This window comes from Nycticebus coucang, chromosome 7 (genome assembly GCF_027406575.1).
Source record: "Nycticebus coucang isolate mNycCou1 chromosome 7, mNycCou1.pri, whole genome shotgun sequence".
Taxonomy (NCBI): domain Eukaryota; kingdom Metazoa; phylum Chordata; class Mammalia; order Primates; family Lorisidae; genus Nycticebus; species Nycticebus coucang.
Window position 1 is genome coordinate 100,627,369 of NC_069786.1, and position 18,029 is coordinate 100,645,397.

At 37.8% G+C, this 18,029-nt stretch overlaps 1 protein-coding gene across 8 annotated transcripts in view; it reads left to right on the forward strand.

Annotated features, from left to right (window-relative positions):
• NBEAL1 (neurobeachin like 1) overlaps positions 1–18,029 on the forward strand; it is a 226,669-nt gene that overhangs the window by 194,961 nt on the left and 13,679 nt on the right. For all 8 annotated transcript variants that reach the window (XM_053596936.1, XM_053596939.1, XM_053596938.1 and 5 more), the window contains 6 exons: positions 2,169–2,258; positions 2,923–3,032; positions 5,094–5,266; positions 6,605–6,699; positions 11,113–11,229; positions 11,913–12,074. In XM_053596936.1, the coding sequence (XP_053452911.1) occupies positions 2,169–2,258; positions 2,923–3,032; positions 5,094–5,266; positions 6,605–6,699; positions 11,113–11,229; positions 11,913–12,074 (747 nt within the window). The remainder of the gene's footprint in view (positions 1–2,168; positions 2,259–2,922; positions 3,033–5,093; positions 5,267–6,604; positions 6,700–11,112; positions 11,230–11,912; positions 12,075–18,029) is intronic.

Sequence of the window (18,029 nt, forward strand, 5' to 3'; positions counted from 1 at the left end):
AAATATAAGGAACTGTTTTGCTAGCCACATTCCAGCATCATCCAAAGGCCAAGCTTGCAATCAGGCCTTTTAAACAATAGCAGTCTTAGGCCTCTGTGTTAATAAGACCTTATTTGACCCATAATCTGATAAACAAGCAATACTACATTATATAATGCTGATAGAACTATTTTCATCATGTCTAATCATTTGTGCCACTGTGTTTTTAGCAATACATGCTAATTTCCCTCTACAGGTGCAGTGACTTCTCTGTACCCACCACATCACATATTAGTTTCCCCAGGACCAATATCTGAAGCAGGATAAAGAACACAGTAGCTATCCTTGGTTACCAGTAATTTCTTGAGCCCTTTTCATCATGATAAGAGATGTTTCCCCATACATTCATAAGAAATGAGAAAGCCTTCTATGGGTATTGTCCTTGTAGGTGTTCAAATGGTGAAGAAAGCAGAGGTAATAGTGAAAGCAAGGACTTAATAAATGGATTTTTTCAGACACTGTTTTTTCATTTTGCCTTGTACAAATACTAAACATTCTTCTCTTGATTAATTCACAGTGTGAAGAGGAAAAATAAACACTAACTTTTTATAATTTTATAGATTATAATGACTTTCATAATTTTTTTCTTAGTTCCTATAAAACTCTTAGAACAAGACCTGATACGTAGTATGTACCAAATAATGTTATGATTCACCTAGTAAATGTTGGGTATCATTTAAATACTGTTGTCACATCTAAGAGCTGAGTTCAAATTATTGTTCTTTTTCACATCATAATAAGATAATGGTGTATATTTTCTTTTTTCCTTTTGAGAGAGAGTCTCACTTTGTCACCTCTGGTACAGTGCCATGGTATCATAGCTCTCAGCAACCTCAGACTCTTGAGCTCAGGCAATTCTTGTTCCTCAGCCTCTTGAATAGCTGGGACTACTGGCGACCGACACAACACCTTCCTATTTTTTTTTTTTAGAGTTGGGAGTCTTACTTTAGCTCATGCTGGTCTCCAACTCAGGAGCTTAATCAGTCTTCCCACTTTTGCTCTCAGCTACCTAGAGCTACCAGGCCCAGCCAGGGATATTTTCTAAGAACTGTTTTTACTTTCTGGTCCTATCATGCCTTTCATGAAGTATCGCAGAATTAGATATATTTTTTTAAAGTTAAAGGATTAGATGTATTTTTCTTTTTTTTTTGAGACAGAGTCTCACTTTGTCACCCTCAGTAGAATGCTGTGGCATCACAGCTCACAGCAACCTCAAACTTATGGGTTTAAGCAATTCCCTTGCCTCAGCTTCCCAAGTAGCTGGGACTACAGGCACCTGCCACAGCACTCAGCTATTTTTTTTTTTTTTAGAGACAAGGTTTCGCTCTGGCTCACGTTGGTCTCGAACTCATGAGCTCAAGCAGTCCACCCACCTTGGCCTCCCGGAATCCTAGGATTATAGGCGTCAGCCACCTCACCCAGCCGGATTTCATGTATTTTTTTAAAGTTAGAACCAAAAGGAAATTTCTATAAATTATAACTGATTTTCCCATTTGACTGTTCCTATATGAGCTATATGATGTATTCCTATGTGTTCATTTCTATATGATCTATATTTTTATATTCCTATATGATCCAAAATTTTTACTTTCTATTCCTATACAATCAGTATTTTTTACTTTATATTCATGTCAGTATAGCCAGGAAAAAGGAAAGACTATAAGTCACTGGCTGTTTAAAATTATTGCTGCTTTTTGAAATCTACATTTCTACTTAACAGCAGAGTAGTGGAATAGAAGAAGGTGATAGGTTTCAGAAGTTCCAAGTATGCCATCCAAACATGTTATATAATTCCTTCCCTGCATTTCATTTTTTTTTTTTTTTTGAGACAGAGTCTCACTTTGTTGCCTCGGTAGAGTGCTATGGCATCTGAGCTCCTAGCAACCTCAATCTCTTGGGCTCAAGCGATTCTCTTGCCTTAGTCTCCAGAGTAGCTGGGACTATACGTGCCTGCCACAATGCCCAGCTTCCTTTCCTGCATTTTAAATTAAGTGATTACATGCTTCAATAGAGTAAAATGCTATATCACAGCATTCATCTTTGTTTAAAGAAATAGACGTTTTCAGTAATTTGTACTTTAAAAATATGAGTAGAACCAGCCACTAAACCTATTTTATTTTATTTTATAGGGAATTAGTGATGGTATTCCACTATTAAAGGCCATTGTCCCCCAAAATCAGTCTCGTTCGTTTATGTCTCAAGGCAGCCCTGAATTATTGGTAAGTTGATTTTTACCCTTTTCACACAGCCATGTCTATATCCATTACAACTTACCACCAAGAAGCTGTTTTTTAAAATAACAGTGAAATGTTTTGTGGAATTAATTTGACCAGCACAAAAACAAAAATCATTTACCTGGCATTATTTTAAGTAGTTACTATAATTCTAAGGTTGTCTGGAAGAACAAATATGTGAAAAGAACCAGAAAATTTATACAAGAACAATAAAGGGATAACGTCCTATATTAAACTTTATTATAAAGCGTAACAATAATAATGAAAAATAATAGAGAATTTATTAAGGAGTACATAAAAGGCATTTAAGTAAGTGTTTTTTTTATTTAATCCATCTAGTTTTGTATGTCTAGCAGTCCTGTGAGAGGGGCACTATTATTGCCCTTCTACAGATAAGAAATTAAAACTCAGAGAAGTAATTTGACTAAAGTCACAGATCTAGCAATGGGACCTTGGCACCTGGACCAAACCTATGTCTGTCTTATTCTACTTTTGTTATGATAAAAAATGGAATATAACACAGTGAACAGGAGATATTCTAGAAGTGGCCCTATTTTTATAATTATGCACATTATGTAAACATCTGGTTATTCTGTGTTGCTTTCTTTAATCTTTCATTTAGTTTGAGTCTTCATATGTTCTTTTCCAGATAACAGTCAGCATGAATTATGTTATTGGAACCCATGGGTGGCTGCCTTATGATCGAAACATTTCTAATTACTTTACATTCATCAAGGATCAAACTGTGACAAATCCAAAGTAAGTAAATGACTATCTAAACCAAAATAGCTACAGTAAGTATCTCATTGCTCCCAATAACTGATTTGTGTCATTTTTAAAGTATGGTTTGAGATGTGGATTTTTCTCTTTTTCCTTCCCTCTGTCCCTCCCATCTATCTTCTCCACGTTTTTTGTTGTCCCTCCTTCCCCCAGATTGTGTCTTTCTATTGCCCAGGTTAGAGTGCCCTGGGTATGTGTAGCTCACAGAAACCTCAAACTCCTGAGTTCAAGCAATCCTCCTGCCTCAGCTTCCTAAGCAGGTGGGACTGCCTGCCATGATGGCCTGCTAATTTTTTATTTTAGGTGAAGATGGGATCTTGCTTTTGCTCAGGCTGATCTCAAACTCCTGAGCTCAAGCGATCCTCATACCTCAGCTCCCAGAGTGCTAGGATTACAGGCTTGAGCCACCACACAAAGCCTTTTCTTTTTAAGAGATAATGTTGCTCTGTTGCGTAGGCTTTTCCTTACCCCTTATTTATTTTATTTTATTTTTTTTGCAGTTTTTGGCCAGGGCTGGGTTTGAACCTGCCACCTCCGGCATATGGGGCCGGCACCCTATCCCTTCTAGCCACAGGCGCCGCCCCCTTACCACTTTTTAAGTTATGTCCTGACTTTATATTAGCTGGGCTCAGCAACTGGTGCTTGTAGTGTCTACTATTCAAGAAGGAAGAGGCAGGAGGATCACTTGAGCCCAGGAGTTCAAGGCTGCAGTGAGCTGCTCGTGCCAGTGCACTCCAGTGTGGGTGACAGAACAAAACCCTGCCTATAAAAAGTTTTAAAATAAAAATAAATAAATAAGAATTGAGAATCTGCATTAGTTAATTTTTTCTCAATCTCTAAAAGTTACATTCTCACTTCAGATAATGTTTTCCTTACTTTGAGTTCTGTCTTACTATGTGTTTGCTGATTTTTTTTCCCTAGTTAAATCACATCCAATGTTGTTTTGAGGCTCAAATGATACCATATATTTGAAAACTATTTAAATGATGTAATTGTTATTGTATTTTCTTGTCTGTTTCAACTGTAAACGCCATGAGATTAAGAGCAGTATCTCTTTTTCCTTCTTGTCTCACGTGTGACTTAGTATTGTTGTGTTTTACATGAAGCATACTCTCAGCAAATTAATAGTGAATAATAAAGTTTTAGAGCTGGAACGTCAGATTTAGCCCTCATTTTCTGTACATACACTAAAGAGCAGTCACTTGTGTCTGCCTGCAGAATTAAATTGAGTAAAGCTTCACTTGTTAGAAGTTGAGAAAACCTGCATGTTTGCTTTGGTTGGAATTATAAGTATTGTTAGATACACAGTTCATCTGCCTGATTTATCTCCTATATATCACCTTTTGTAAGAGAATCCCTGGTTTTAATTTATTTCTGATGTTTCTCATCTTGGCATGTCTTATATTTCTTTATACTTTGAGGCTACCATTCACAGAATTGCCAATTTTATTAAAAAGGCCTTGAAAGCCAAGATTTGAATTTCTTTTATACCTTTACCAATCTCAACCTCTTTATGGTTAATTCTTGATGCTATTTGTTATATATTTTTTTATTTCATGAAAAATACGAGTAAAGACTTGGCGCCCATAGCTTAGTGATTAGGGTGCCGGCCACATACACAGGGGCTGGCAGATTTGAACCTGGCATGGGCCTGCTAAACAACAATGACAACAATAACAAAATAGCCAGGTGTTTTGGTGGACACCTGTAGTCCCAGCTACTTGGGAGGCTGAGAAAAGAGAATCACTTAAGTCCAAGAGTTAGAAGTTACTGTGAGCTGTGACACCACGGTACTCTACTGAGGGTGACATAGTAAGACTGTGTCTCAAAAAATATATATATATATATGAATGAGTAAAGTAGGATTAATATATTTTCTGAAAGTCTTTATCATTTTAAATACCACATTTGGGACTTTTATTTGTTTTTCAGAGATACTAAAAAATAGGTGCTATTGAAAAAAAAAAACATAGGTGCTATTGGACTAAATGACCTTTTAAGTCATTCAAATGACTAAACAATATTTAATTGTTTTTACAGAACTCAACGTAGTATGAATGGTCCTTTTGCTCCAGGACTGGAAGTTACTTCTAAGCTATTTGTAGTATCACATGATGCAAAGTTGCTCTTCAGTGCTGGACATTGGGATAATAGCATTCAAGTCATGTCACTTACAAAAGGCAAAATTATCTCACATAATATCAGACACATGGGTAAGCATTAACTCTCCCCCCCCCAAAATTCAACATTTTCTATTTTTTCCAACTATAAAAGTAGTATGTACTCCTATTAAAAAGATTTTAATTTTACCTTTGAAGTGGAATGGAAGTTTTGGTAGTGTTGTATTATAAATATTATATGCTTTCTGCAAGAATATCTCATGTGTTTTGGGTATACAACTTCATAGTTTCTAAAAGATGTTAGACTAAGTCTTTTTTAAAAATTGGCTGATAGAAATAATTTTAAGACAAAATAGTGATAAAGTTTATTGCCATTAACTGCTCTATTACTATGTTGACAGCAAGACATAAGATTGTTGGGCGGCGCCTGTGGCTCAGTCGGTAGGGCGCCGGCCCCATATGCTGAGGGTGACGGGTTCAAACCCGGCCCCAGCCAAACTGCAACCAAAAAATAGCCGGGCGTTGTGGCGGGCGCCTGTAGCCCAGCTACTCGGGAGGCTGAGGCAAGAGAATTGCTTAAGCCCAGGAGTTGGAGGTTGCTGTGAGCTGTGTGAGGCCACAGCACTCTACTGAGGGCCATAAAGTGAGACTCTGTCTCTACAAAAAAAAAAATTGTTTAATATAGTTTAATCTGGTATTTCTTAATGTCTTCAGTCTTTAATATATGGATGAAACATTGAGCAGACTTTTAATAAACTTGGTGGGGAAGAATATGGAGCCTGCTGCTACTTCTGTACCAGTGACTCCTGAGATGTCACTTAACTCAGCTGTTTGTAGTTCAGGAAGTATTTTATACTGTGACTTTATGTTATAACATACACTGTTTTTCTTAAGGACACCTATTCAGTCAGATTGTAATTCCCAATGGGAATAAAAGACTAACATTAACTAGAAAAATTACCCAGGTACGGTGGCAACAGCCTGTAGTCTTAGTCACTTGGGAGGCTGAGGCACGAGGCTTGCTTAAATTCAGGAGTTTGAGGCTTGCTGTGAGCTACGATAACACCATTGCACTCTAACCTGGGTAACAGAGTGAGATCTTGTCATAAATAAATAAATAATGGACATTCATCTCAACCTATCAAACCTCCTCCCAAAATGTTGATGAACACTCCTCGCATGGAACATCTATCTACTCATGAAGCTCAAAGAAGGGTGGTCTCCAAAGAGAGCTCCCCGAGGGTTATGTTGATACTACTACTTTCCCAAGTCACTCTTTCTAAATATTTTCTAGCACCATCCCTACATTTCTTCCTTTTGGAGTAACTGATTTACTAATGGTTTGAAAATTACCAAAAATTATCCTTGAAGTTCTGTTCTCTAACAAAACCAAACCATTTTATTTTGTTTTTTTTTTCCTTTTTCCTATAGATATTGTGACTTGCTTAGCTACAGATTACTGTGGAATGCATTTGATTTCTGGTTCCAGAGATACTACATGTATGATATGGCAGATAACACAACAGGTAGTCACACATTTTTAAATGCTCTTGGTTTAGATCAGAAATTCACCCTGAGAAATACTCAAGAGGGATTATACTGGGAAATGAATTGTTCTCTGCCAGGGAATGACTGAGCTGCTTTGCCTTTCTTTACTTCCCTGCATTTTCTCTTCACTTTGGCTTATTATCTGATTCATTGCCTTTTTTTCTGTTATTTTCCAAAATCTCTTCCTTGTAAATCTCATGTAGGAAAATAGCAATTTTTTTTATTGTTTTGTTAGCATAATAATATTTCTACCTGAGTAGAAAGCCATTTATGTCAGCATAAGTTATTACATAAGCCACTTTTACCCATTTAAGGGGATTTATTCCTAGACACCTCATTCTTTTTTTTTTTTTTTTTTTGTGGTTTTTGGCTGGGGCTGGGTTTGAACCCGCCACCTACAGCATATGGGACCAGTGCTCTACTCCTTGAGCCACAGGCACTGCCCGACACCTCATTCTTTTAAACCTACCTTTTTTATGTCACCACCAAAATGTTTTTATTTTAGTACTTTAATATTTGGTAAAGCAGATCCCCCTCTCACTGTGTTATAAAAATTCTTCTCAAGGTGGCACCTGTGGCTAAGTGAGTAGGGCGCCAGCCCCATATACCGAGGGTGGCAGGTTCAAACCCGGCCCTGGCCAAACTGCAACAAAAAAATAGCCGGGCGTTGTGGTGGGCGCCTGTAGTCCCAGCTACTCAGGAGGCTGAGGCAAGAGAATCGGCTGGGCCCAGGAGTTGGAGGTTGCTGAGAGCTGTGACGTCACAGCACTCCCCCAAGGGCAACAAAGTGAGACTGTCTCTACAAAAAAAAAAAACAACTGTTCTCATGTGTCTTATATAGACATTTATTCTTCCATGTGAATTTTAAAAATGTTTTTAACTATATTCTCCAAAAAATCCATTTTAGTCTTTTTGAAATCATATTTAGTTTATATATTAATTTGATAACTTTATATCATTATTTATGTCCAGAAATAGGAAATGTCTTTTCATGTTTGTTTCAGGTCTTTTTTTGTTTTTTTGAGACAGAGCCTCAAGCTGTCACCCTGAGTGCTGTGGCATCACAGCTCACAGCAACCTCCAATTCCTGGGCTTAAGCGATTCTCTTGCCTTAGCCTCCCTAATAGCTGGGATTACAGGCACCCACCACAATGCCCGACTATTTTTTGGTTGTAGTTGTCATTGTTGTTTGGCAGGCCCAGGCTGGATTCTAACCTGCCAGTTCTGGTGTATGTGGCTAGCGCCTTGGCCGCTTGAGCTACAGGCACTGAACCTTTTCAGATCTTGTTTAATGACCTTTGATAAATTTTTTTTTTTCTTTTTTGAGATAGAGTCTCACTGTGTCACCCTTGGTAGAGTGCTGTGGTGTCACAGCTCACAGCAACCTCAAACTCTTGGGCTCAAGTGATACTCCTTCCTCAGCCTCTCAAGTAGATGGGACTATAGGCGCCCACCACAACACCCCACTATTTTTTGTTGCAATTGTCGTTGTTTAGCTGGCCTAGGCTGGGTTTGAACCCACCAGCTTCGGTGTATGTGGCTGACGCCATACCACTGTGCTACGGGCACCGAGCCGATAAAACAATTTTTTATAACTTTCTTTTATTTAGGTTCTACAGCTTGTTATATTTACTTCTATTTTTCACATGTTTTTAATATTGTTAGTGGATTTTTAGCATTTTCATTTCTAATTGATTGTGGCCAGTATAAAGAAACACTGTACAGTGAGCTGATTGATTTCGGCACAATTATATTATATCCAATTACTTTATCAAATCTTCTTACCAGCTATCATGGTTATCAGAAACTTCTTAGATTTTCTGAATACAAGGTGAATATATAATCATGTGATCTGAAAATAGGGTGATTTTATTTATCTTTCCTAATATACGAATTGTTTCATTTTCTCATCGTATTATATTATTAGCTAGTATAATAAGGTAAGAAAATTATAGTGGATATTCCTACCTTAATATCTGATTTTGATGAAAGTGCCTTCACTCCTTTGCCTATTAGTATAGTGTTTGCTGTTGAGTTTCACTGGTGGTATTTTTCACATTTAAGTAGTTAGCCTCCTTCTATTTTTTTTCCCCCCTTTTGGTAACTTTTTATGAACTTGCAAACTTTCTAAAAATGTATCAAATATAGTATTCTTTTCTTATTTGTGTTAGTATTCTCTCAATATTTTTCTCCTTCAGCATCTTTTTTTTTTGTTTTTATAATTTTTTTTTTTTTAAACAAGAAGTTTATTTAAACAACAAGACGCTTGACTTAAAGGGAAGCATCTTTTTTTCTTATGTACCTCTACTCCTAAATACTCCAGTGTGTACTCTCTAAGAATATTATTTCTTTGTAACTGAAATGGCTTGAATAATGTAACAATTACATTTTTAGGCTCAGCGCCCATATAGCACGGTGTTTATGGCGCCAGCCACATACACCGAGGTTGGCAGGTTTGAACCCGGCCCGAGCCAGCTAAAGAACAATGACAATTGCAACAACAACAACAAAAAATAGCCGGGCATTGTGGCTGACACCTATAGTCCCAGCTACTTGGGAGGCTGAGGCAAGAGAATGGCTTAAGCCCAAGAGTTTGAGGTTTGCTGTGAGCTGTGATACTACAGCACTCTACCAAGGGCGACATAATGAGACTCTGTCTCAAAAAAAAAAAAAAAAACAGTAAAAATATGTTTAAAAGTGTATGTACTAAGGCCAAATGTGGTGACACACACCTGTGGTTCAGCTACTTGAAAAGCTAAGTCAGGAGAATTACTTGAGTGAGCCCAAGAGTTCATGGCCAGTGCAAACAACATAATGTGACCCTGTGTTAAAATAAAATAAAATGTACTAAGCACTCACACTGATACTTAAAGGAGAGAACAAATGTATCCCAGGTAGTAGAATATCAAGAGGAATTAATGCACACTATACAGAACAGATAGAACATCTGGGCAGAGTTGACTAGAATAATCATGGATAAAATAACATGGCAATTATTCAAAAACTTCATAGCATATAAAGTAATATACTAACAAAAGACACTAAAGATATGAAGAAAGAATCTTTCTTCTGAAGGATAATTGAAAGACAGTGATTTTTTGCAATATAATTGTGCTATTAGAAAAACACAGCAATTCAGTTAAATAAGAGTTCAAAGACAATGATAAAATAGGACAACAAAATGAAAATGGAGGTTGCAGAGGAATCAAACTGGGATTAAAATTAATACCATTATAAATATAAATAAACACAAAACAAGCCAGATGGGGTTGTCAGGCCTGTAATCCTAGCACTCTGAGAGGCTAAGGTGGGAGAATCCCGTGAGCCCCAGGAGTTTCAGACCAACCTGAACAAGATGGAGACTCCATCTCTACTAAAAATAGAAAAATTAGGCTGAGTGCAGTGACTTATACCTGTAATCCTAGCACTCTGGGAGACCAAGGCAAGGTGGACTGCCTGAGCTCAGGAGTTTGAGACCAGCCTGAGCAAGAGCGAGACCCCATCTTTAAAAATAGATGGACAGTGTGGCAGGCGTTCTGTAGTCCCAGCTACTTGGGAGGCTGAGGCAAGAGAATTGCTTGAGCCCAAGAGTTTGAGGTTGCTGTGAGCTATGACCACATGGCACTCTACTACAGGTGGCAAAGTGAGACTGTCTCAGAAACTAAATAAAAATAAATATGTAAATTAAAATAGAAAAATTATAGCCTGGGAGACCCAGCTACTTAGGAGGCTGAGGCAGGAGGATCGCTTGAGCCCAGGAGTTTGAGGTTGCTGTGAGCTAGGTTGAGGCTATGGCATTCTAGCCCAGGCAATGGAGTGAGACTCTGTTTCAGAAAACAGAAAAAAACAACAAACAAACAAACAAAAAAAGCTCATAAAACTGAAACAAACAAATTTGATATGGCTGCAAACCAAATTAATGGCTTGGAGAAAAGATAAGGTAATCAAAGTGAATACAGATGAAAAGGTAACTTTAATGCAATTAGAGAGAATAATAGCTGTAGAAATCAAAGACAAATCTGCATAAAGATAATTGTCCCTGAAGTGAAGATTTCAATAAATGGAAAGGAAAAATCATTCAAAGATACAATACAAAAAGTTTCTTTAACATTAAGGAAGAATGAATCCGTAGATTAAAAGAGCAAATAACATACCTGGAAAATGTAATCCAAGACAATCAACATTGAGACCATTCAGATTAAGTTTTTAAGAATAACTTGGGAATCCAAGGAGCAACACATGAGTTAGTACAAGTATAAAATAAACTCAGTGCTAATAACTAGTTGAAATGTTAGTTTGTGATAAGAAAGTTTAAATACAGTATAAACCTTGTCATAAAAAATAGGTGGCAAGAAAGTACCTTGACCTTTTTGTTTTTGTTCTACCATTAGGGAGGTGTTCCTATGGGGTTAGCCTCTAAACCTTTTCAGATTCTTTATGGACACACTGATGAGGTATTGAGTGTCGGTATCAGCACTGAGCTAGACATGGCAGTGTCGGGATCAAGGGTAAGATTTCACTTTTAAGAATTACTAATTTTTCTACAAATTTAACAATAATATTTATATTTAATTTTCTTGAGGGGAATTGGTAGAAGTGTAGAAATGTCATCCCATGTTTGTGTAGGACTTTGCAAACGTGAAGTAATACAGAAAGAAAGGACTTGTGGGATTCTATTTTTGGATTTGGCTTTGTTAGTTAAGAGGGCATTCTGGAAACTAAAATACTTTTTGAAACTGATGTCTGGGTGTGGTGGCTCACGCCTATAATTCTTGCATTTTGGGAGGCCAAGATGGGAAAATTACAAAAATTAGCCGGGTATAGTGGCGGCGCATGCCTGCAGTCCTAGCTACTCAGGAGGCTGAGGCAGGAGGATCGCTTGAACCCAGGAGCTAGAGGTTGCAGTGAGCTATGATGGTACCACTGCACTGTAGCCCAGGCAACTCGGTGAAACCCTGTCTCCTGCCCCCCACTCCCAAAAAATAAAGAGTTAAGTAACAGAAAGTGACCCTGTCTAGCTCTTTCTCAGTGATAAAGTTGTGACATTAGAATTTTTCTAATGGTGCATGTGTCCTTGAAGGAATAATCCTTTCCTCAGTTCCTTTCCCACATTTCTTTATTTGGCCAGCTTTACTCTTTTTGATGATCTATACCTTTCTCTTTTTCATGGTCTAATATTTCTTCTATGTAGGATGGAACTGTGATCATACATACCATTCGGAAAGGTCAGTATATGAGGACCTTAAGACCACCTTGTGAGAGTTCTCTGTTGCTGACCATTCCCAATTTGGCTGTATCTTGGGAAGGACATATTGTCATCTACTCCAGCATCGAAGAAAAGTCTACTTGGAAGGTATGTTTATGCAGTAGGGATAGACTACCAATAGTTTGTCTTTCCCTTCCCACATCATACGTCTCTATAAAGTATTCTGCATTTTGAAGAAGGAAAGAACACCATATTTTAAAGAGGATGTTTTCATTCACTTGTTTGTTTCTGACATTTAGATGGACTTCTATCACAATCTTATCCTCACATTAGTATTTTATTTTAAGGATTTCCATTCGGTATATGATTTCAGAGTAATTTCTGATTATATAGGGTTTCAGAAGCTTAACTGGAAATTATAGCAGACTTAGATTCTTTATGCATAGGATATAAGGATATAAATAAACAAGCCCTGAATTTTATATGTTCATTTCCTTTCAATGATAAAGCTTTTTAAATATTAAGAGAACCTTTTTCTTTTGTTTTAAGAATTTGGGGTTTGTTTCGACTGGTTGAAACTTTCAGTGTTTTCTGGAGGGAGTGAGATTTCTTTCTTTTTCTTTTTTTTCCACCTCTGTGTCCCAGTCTCCTTTCCTCATAATAGCACCAGTCACGTTGGGTTGGAGCCCACCCATATGGCCTCACAGTCATTAATGATGTCATTATCAATTAATGATGACATTAATTATCCTCATATCAAAATTGAACACACAAGATTCATGCTTCTCCATTCTTGAGATGCTTTACTAAGAATAATGTGTTCAACTTCCATCCAGGTTAATACAAAGGATGTAAAGTCTCCATCTTTTTGAATGGCTAAATGGTTCCATGGTATATATATACCACAGCTTGTTAATCCATTCCTGGTTGGTGGGCATTTAGGCTGTTTCCACATTTTGGCGATTGTAAATTGAGCTGCGATAAACAGTCTAGTGCAAGTGTCCTTAAGATAAAAGGATTTTTTTTCCTTCTGGGTAGATGCCCCATGATGGGATAGCAGGATCAAATGGGAGGTCTAGCTTGAGTTCTTTGAGGGTTCTCCATACTTCCTTCCAAAAAGGTTTGATTAATTTGCAGTCCCATCAGCAGTGTGAAAGTGTTCCTTTCTCTCCATGTCCACGCCTGCATCCACATCTGCAGTTTTGAGATTTTTGTGATGTGGGCCATTCTCACTGGGGTTAGTTATTTCAGGGTGTTTTTGATTTGCATTTCTGTAATAATTAGGGATGATGAGCATTTTTTCATATTTGCTAGCCATTCGTCTGTCTTCTTTAGAGAAGGTTCTATTCATGTTTTTTCATCATTGATATGTGGGATTGTTGGCTTTTTTCATGTGGATTAATTTGTGTTCTCTATAGAGCCTAGTTATCAAGCGTTTGTCTGATTCAAAATATGCAAATATCCTTTCCCATTGTGTAGGGTGTCTATTTGCTTTGGTTGTTGTCTCCTTAGCTGTACAGAAGCTTTTCAGTTTCATTAAGTCCCATATGTTTACTTTTGTTGTTGCAGTTGCCACGGCAGTCTTCTTCATGATGTCTTTCCCTGGGCTGATATCTTCCAGTGTTTTTCCTATGCTTTCTTTGAAGATTTTTATTGTTTCTTCCCTTAAATTTGAATCCTTTATCCATCTTGAATCAATTTTTGCGGGTGGAGAAAGGTGTGGGTCTTTTACATGTGGATATCCAATTCTCCCAGCATCATTTATAAAATAGGTAGCCTTTCCCCCAGTGTATGTTCTTGTTTGGTTTATCAAAAATTAGGTGGTTGTAAGATGTTAGTTTCATTTCCTGGTTTTCTATTCGATTCCAAATGTCTGTGTCTCTATTTTTGTGCCAGTACCATGCTGTCTTGACTTCTATGGCCTTGTAGTAGAACTTAAAATCTACTATGCTGATGTCCCTGGCATTGTTTTTATTACTAAGAACTGCCTTAGTCCTATTTGGGTTTTTTTCTGGTTCCATACGAAACGCAGAATCATTTTTTCCCAGTCTTGAAAGTATGATGTTAGTATTTTTTTTTTTTTTTTTTTTTTTTTATTTTGGCCGGGGCTGGGTTTGAACTCACCACCTCCGGCATATGGGACCGGCGCCCTACCCGCTGAGCCACAGGCGCCGCCCGATGTTAGTATTTTAATAGGGGTGGCATTGAATTGGTAGATTGCTTTGGGAAGTATAGACATTTTAACAATGTTGATTCTTCCCAGCCATGAGCATGGTATGTTCTTCCATTTGTTAATATCCTCTGCTATTTCCTTTCTGAGGATTTCATAATTTTCTTTATAGAGGTCCTTCACCTCTTTTGTGAGGTATATTCCTAGGTATTTAATTTTCTTTGACACTATGGTGAAGGGAGTTGTGTACTTAATTAGCTTCTCGTCTTGGCTGTTCTTGGCATATACAAAGGCTACTGACTTGTAGACATTGATTTTTACATCCTGAGACGTTACTGCATTTTTTGATGACTTCCATTGGTCTTATGGTTGAGTCTTTGGGGTTCTGTAAGTATAAGATCATATTGTCAGCAAAGAAGGAGAGTTTGACCTCCTCTGCTCCCATTTGGATGTCCTTTATTTCCTTGTCTTGCCTAATTTTATTGACTAGAATTTCCAGCACTATGTTGAGTAGTAATGGTGACAGAGCACAACCTTGTCTGGTTTCAGTTCTAAGAGGAAAAGCTTTTAGTTTTACTCTATTTAGTAAAATATTAGCTGTGGGTTTGTTATAGATAGCTTCATAGCTTCGATCAGTGTAAGAAATGTGCCACCTGTGCCTATAGTCTTCAGTGTTCTAATTAGCAAAGGATACTGGATTTTATCAAATGCCTTTTTTGCATGTATTTAGAGGATCATATGGTCTTTGTTTTTGCTTCTGTTGATACGGTGAATAACAGTTATGGACTTGGCATATGTTAAACCAGCCTTGCATCCCTGGGATGAAACCTACTTGATCATGATATTTGAATTTTTTGATGATAAGATGTAATCTATTGGCTGGGATTTTGTTGAGAATTTTTGCATCTATATTCATTAGTGAAATTAGTGTGAAATTCTCCTTTTTAGTTGGGTCTTTTCCTGGTTTTGGTATCAGGGTGATGTTTGCTTCGTAGAACGTGTTGGGGAAGATTCCTTCCTCTTAATTTTTTGTAATAATTTCTGCAGTATGGGGATAAGCTCTTCTTTGAAGATTTGATAGAATTCTGGTGTGAAGCCATCCGGACCAGGGCATTTTTTTGTTGGAAGATTTTTTATTGTTTCTTTGATCTCAGTGCTTGAAATTGGTCTGTTCAGGCTTGGCGCCTGTGGCTCAAGCGGCTAAAGTGCCAGCCACGGGCTTGAATACAGCCCAGGCTGGCCAAACCACAATGATGGCTGCAACCAAAAAGTAGCCGGGCATTGTGGCTGGTGCCTGTAGTCCCAGCTACTTGGGGGGGTGGAGCCCAGGAGTTGGAGGTTGCTGTGAGCTGTGATGCCATTGCACTTTACCTAGGGTGGCAGTTTGAGGCTCTGTCTCAAATAAAAAAAGAAATTGGTCTGTTCAGGGGCTCTGTTTCTTCCTGGCTAAGTCTAGGGAGAGGGTGTGATTCCAAATATTGATCCATTTCCTTCACATGGTCAAATTTCTTGGCATAGAGTTTCTGGTAGTATTCAGAGATAATGTCTTGTGTCTCTGCGGCATCAGTTGGTCATTTCTGATAGAGGTTATTAGAGATTTTACTTTTCTGTTTCTAGTTAGTAAGGCCAAAAGGCTTATCTATTTTATTTATTTTTTAAAATAACCAACTCCTTGTTTCACTAATTTCCTGAATGATTCTTTTGTTTTTAATTTCATTCATCTCTGATTTAATTTTGGATATTTCTTTTCTTCTGCTGGGTTTAGGCTTAGATTGTTCTTCTTTTTCCAATTCCATAAGATGGCTTGTGAGTTTGTTGATGTGCTCTCTTTCTGTTTTTCAAATGTAGGCATCTAAAGCGATAAATTTTCCTCTCAGGACTGCTTTAGCAGTATGTCAGAGGTCTTCATTGTTGTTATACTGAATTCCGTTTGCCAGAAAAATTATCTTCCAACTCTTAACTCGGAATTTTAATTTGTCTTTTGAAGCTAGGTGTGTTTCCTGCAGACATCCAATGGATGGCTTGTGTTTTTTAATCCAGTCAGCCAATCTGTACCTCTTCAGTGAGGAGTTCAAGCCATTAACATTTATTGGGATAATTGGTAAGTGTGGTTGTATTCCATTTAGTGTTCCATTCATCTTATTTTGTGAGAGTCCATTGCTTAGTTTTATCTTTTGCATCATTGTGGAAGTTAGGTTCTGTCCTTTAATTTCTCAGTTCTTACATTGCTGTTGATCCATTGTGATGATCAGTGTATAGCACAGGTTGAAATATTTCCTGTAGAGCTGGTCTTGTTGTGGCAAATTTCCTCAATGTTTGCATATCAGTAAATGATTTGATTTTTCTGTCAACTTCAGAGCTTAGCTTAGCAGGATATAGAATTCTGGGCTGGAAATTGTTCTGTTTAAGTAGATTAAAGGTAGATGACCATTGTCTTTTTATTTGAAAAGTTTCATTAGAAAAGTCTGCAGGCACCCCAATGGATTTGCTCCTGTAGGTCAACTGGCAAATCTTACTCCTCGCATCTTGAAGAATCTTTTCTTTTGTCTTGACTTTGGACAGGTTCATCACAGTGTGTCTTGGAGAAGCTCTGTTAGAGTTGAGGCCACCTGGGGTCTGATATCCCTCTGAAGGGAGTGTGTTAGAATCTGGTGATATGTGGGAAGTTTTCATTTATAATATTCTCTAGTATGACTTCCATTCCCCTGGGGCATTCTTCTTCCCCTTCTGGGATACCTATAACTCGTATGTTAGAATGCTTTCTAACGTCCCATAATTCTGTCAGTGAATGTTCTGCTTTCTCTCTCTTCTTTTCTGCCTCTAACTATCTGTGTTATCTTAAGAACTTTGTCCTTTACCTCTGAGAGTCTTTTCTTTTTTTTTTTTTTTTTTGTAGAGACAGAGTTTCACTTTATGGCCCTAGGTAGAGTGCCATGGTATCACATAGCTCACAGCAACGTCCAACTCTTGGGCTTAAGCGATTCTCTTGCCTCAGCCTCCCAAGTAGCTGGGACTACAGGTGCCTGCCACAACACCCGGCTATTTTTTTGTTGCAGTTCGGCCGGGGCCGGGTTTGAACCTGCCACCCTCGGTATATGGGGGCGGCACCTTACCGACTGAGCCACAGGTGCTGCCCTATCTCTGAGATTCTTTATTCTGCATAGTCTAATCTGTTGTTGATACTTTCTATTGCATCTTTAAGTTCCCTAATTGACTGCTTCAATTCTTTCAGCTCTGCTATATCCTTTCTATATTCTTCATATATCATTCATCTCTTATTTGATTCTGTTTTTGGATTTCCTTTTGGTTATTTTCCACTTTATCAGCCATTTCCTTCATTGTTTCCATCATTTCCTTCATTGTTTTCATCATCTGTGTTCTGAATTCCCTTTTTGTCATTTGCAACATTTCTTTATAGGTGGAATCCTCTGTAGTAGCTACCTCACGAGTTAGGAGGGGGCGGTTGCTCTGGACTGGTTTTTCATGTTGCCAAGATTTTTCTGCTGATCCTTCCTCATGAGTGTTTTCTTTTCTCTGTTTCCTTTCCCTCATTTTCCCTTCACTTCTTCTTGCTCTTTAAGTTACTGTGCCTCTGTCCTAGGGTTTCGATGAATCCTTTTGGTACAGGACCAAAAGGATAAGAAGATTGAAGAGTAAGAAGGGAAAAAATATTAGAAAAAAAAAAGAGAGAAAGGAGAGGGGGTGAGTAAAAGGGAATATTGATAAAAAGAAGAGAGGCACAGAAAGAGTGAGACAGGAGTAATCAAGGTGTACAGTGGAGTACTTTATGTTGCGTGGTTCCCTTGGGTCGTTAGCTCTTTGCCATCCTGTTAAGACACAGTACCAAACCTCTACCAAATAGATAGGAAAGACTAAAATACTATAAATCAAACCAATACAAACAAACAGAAAACCTTACAGGATAAAATTGG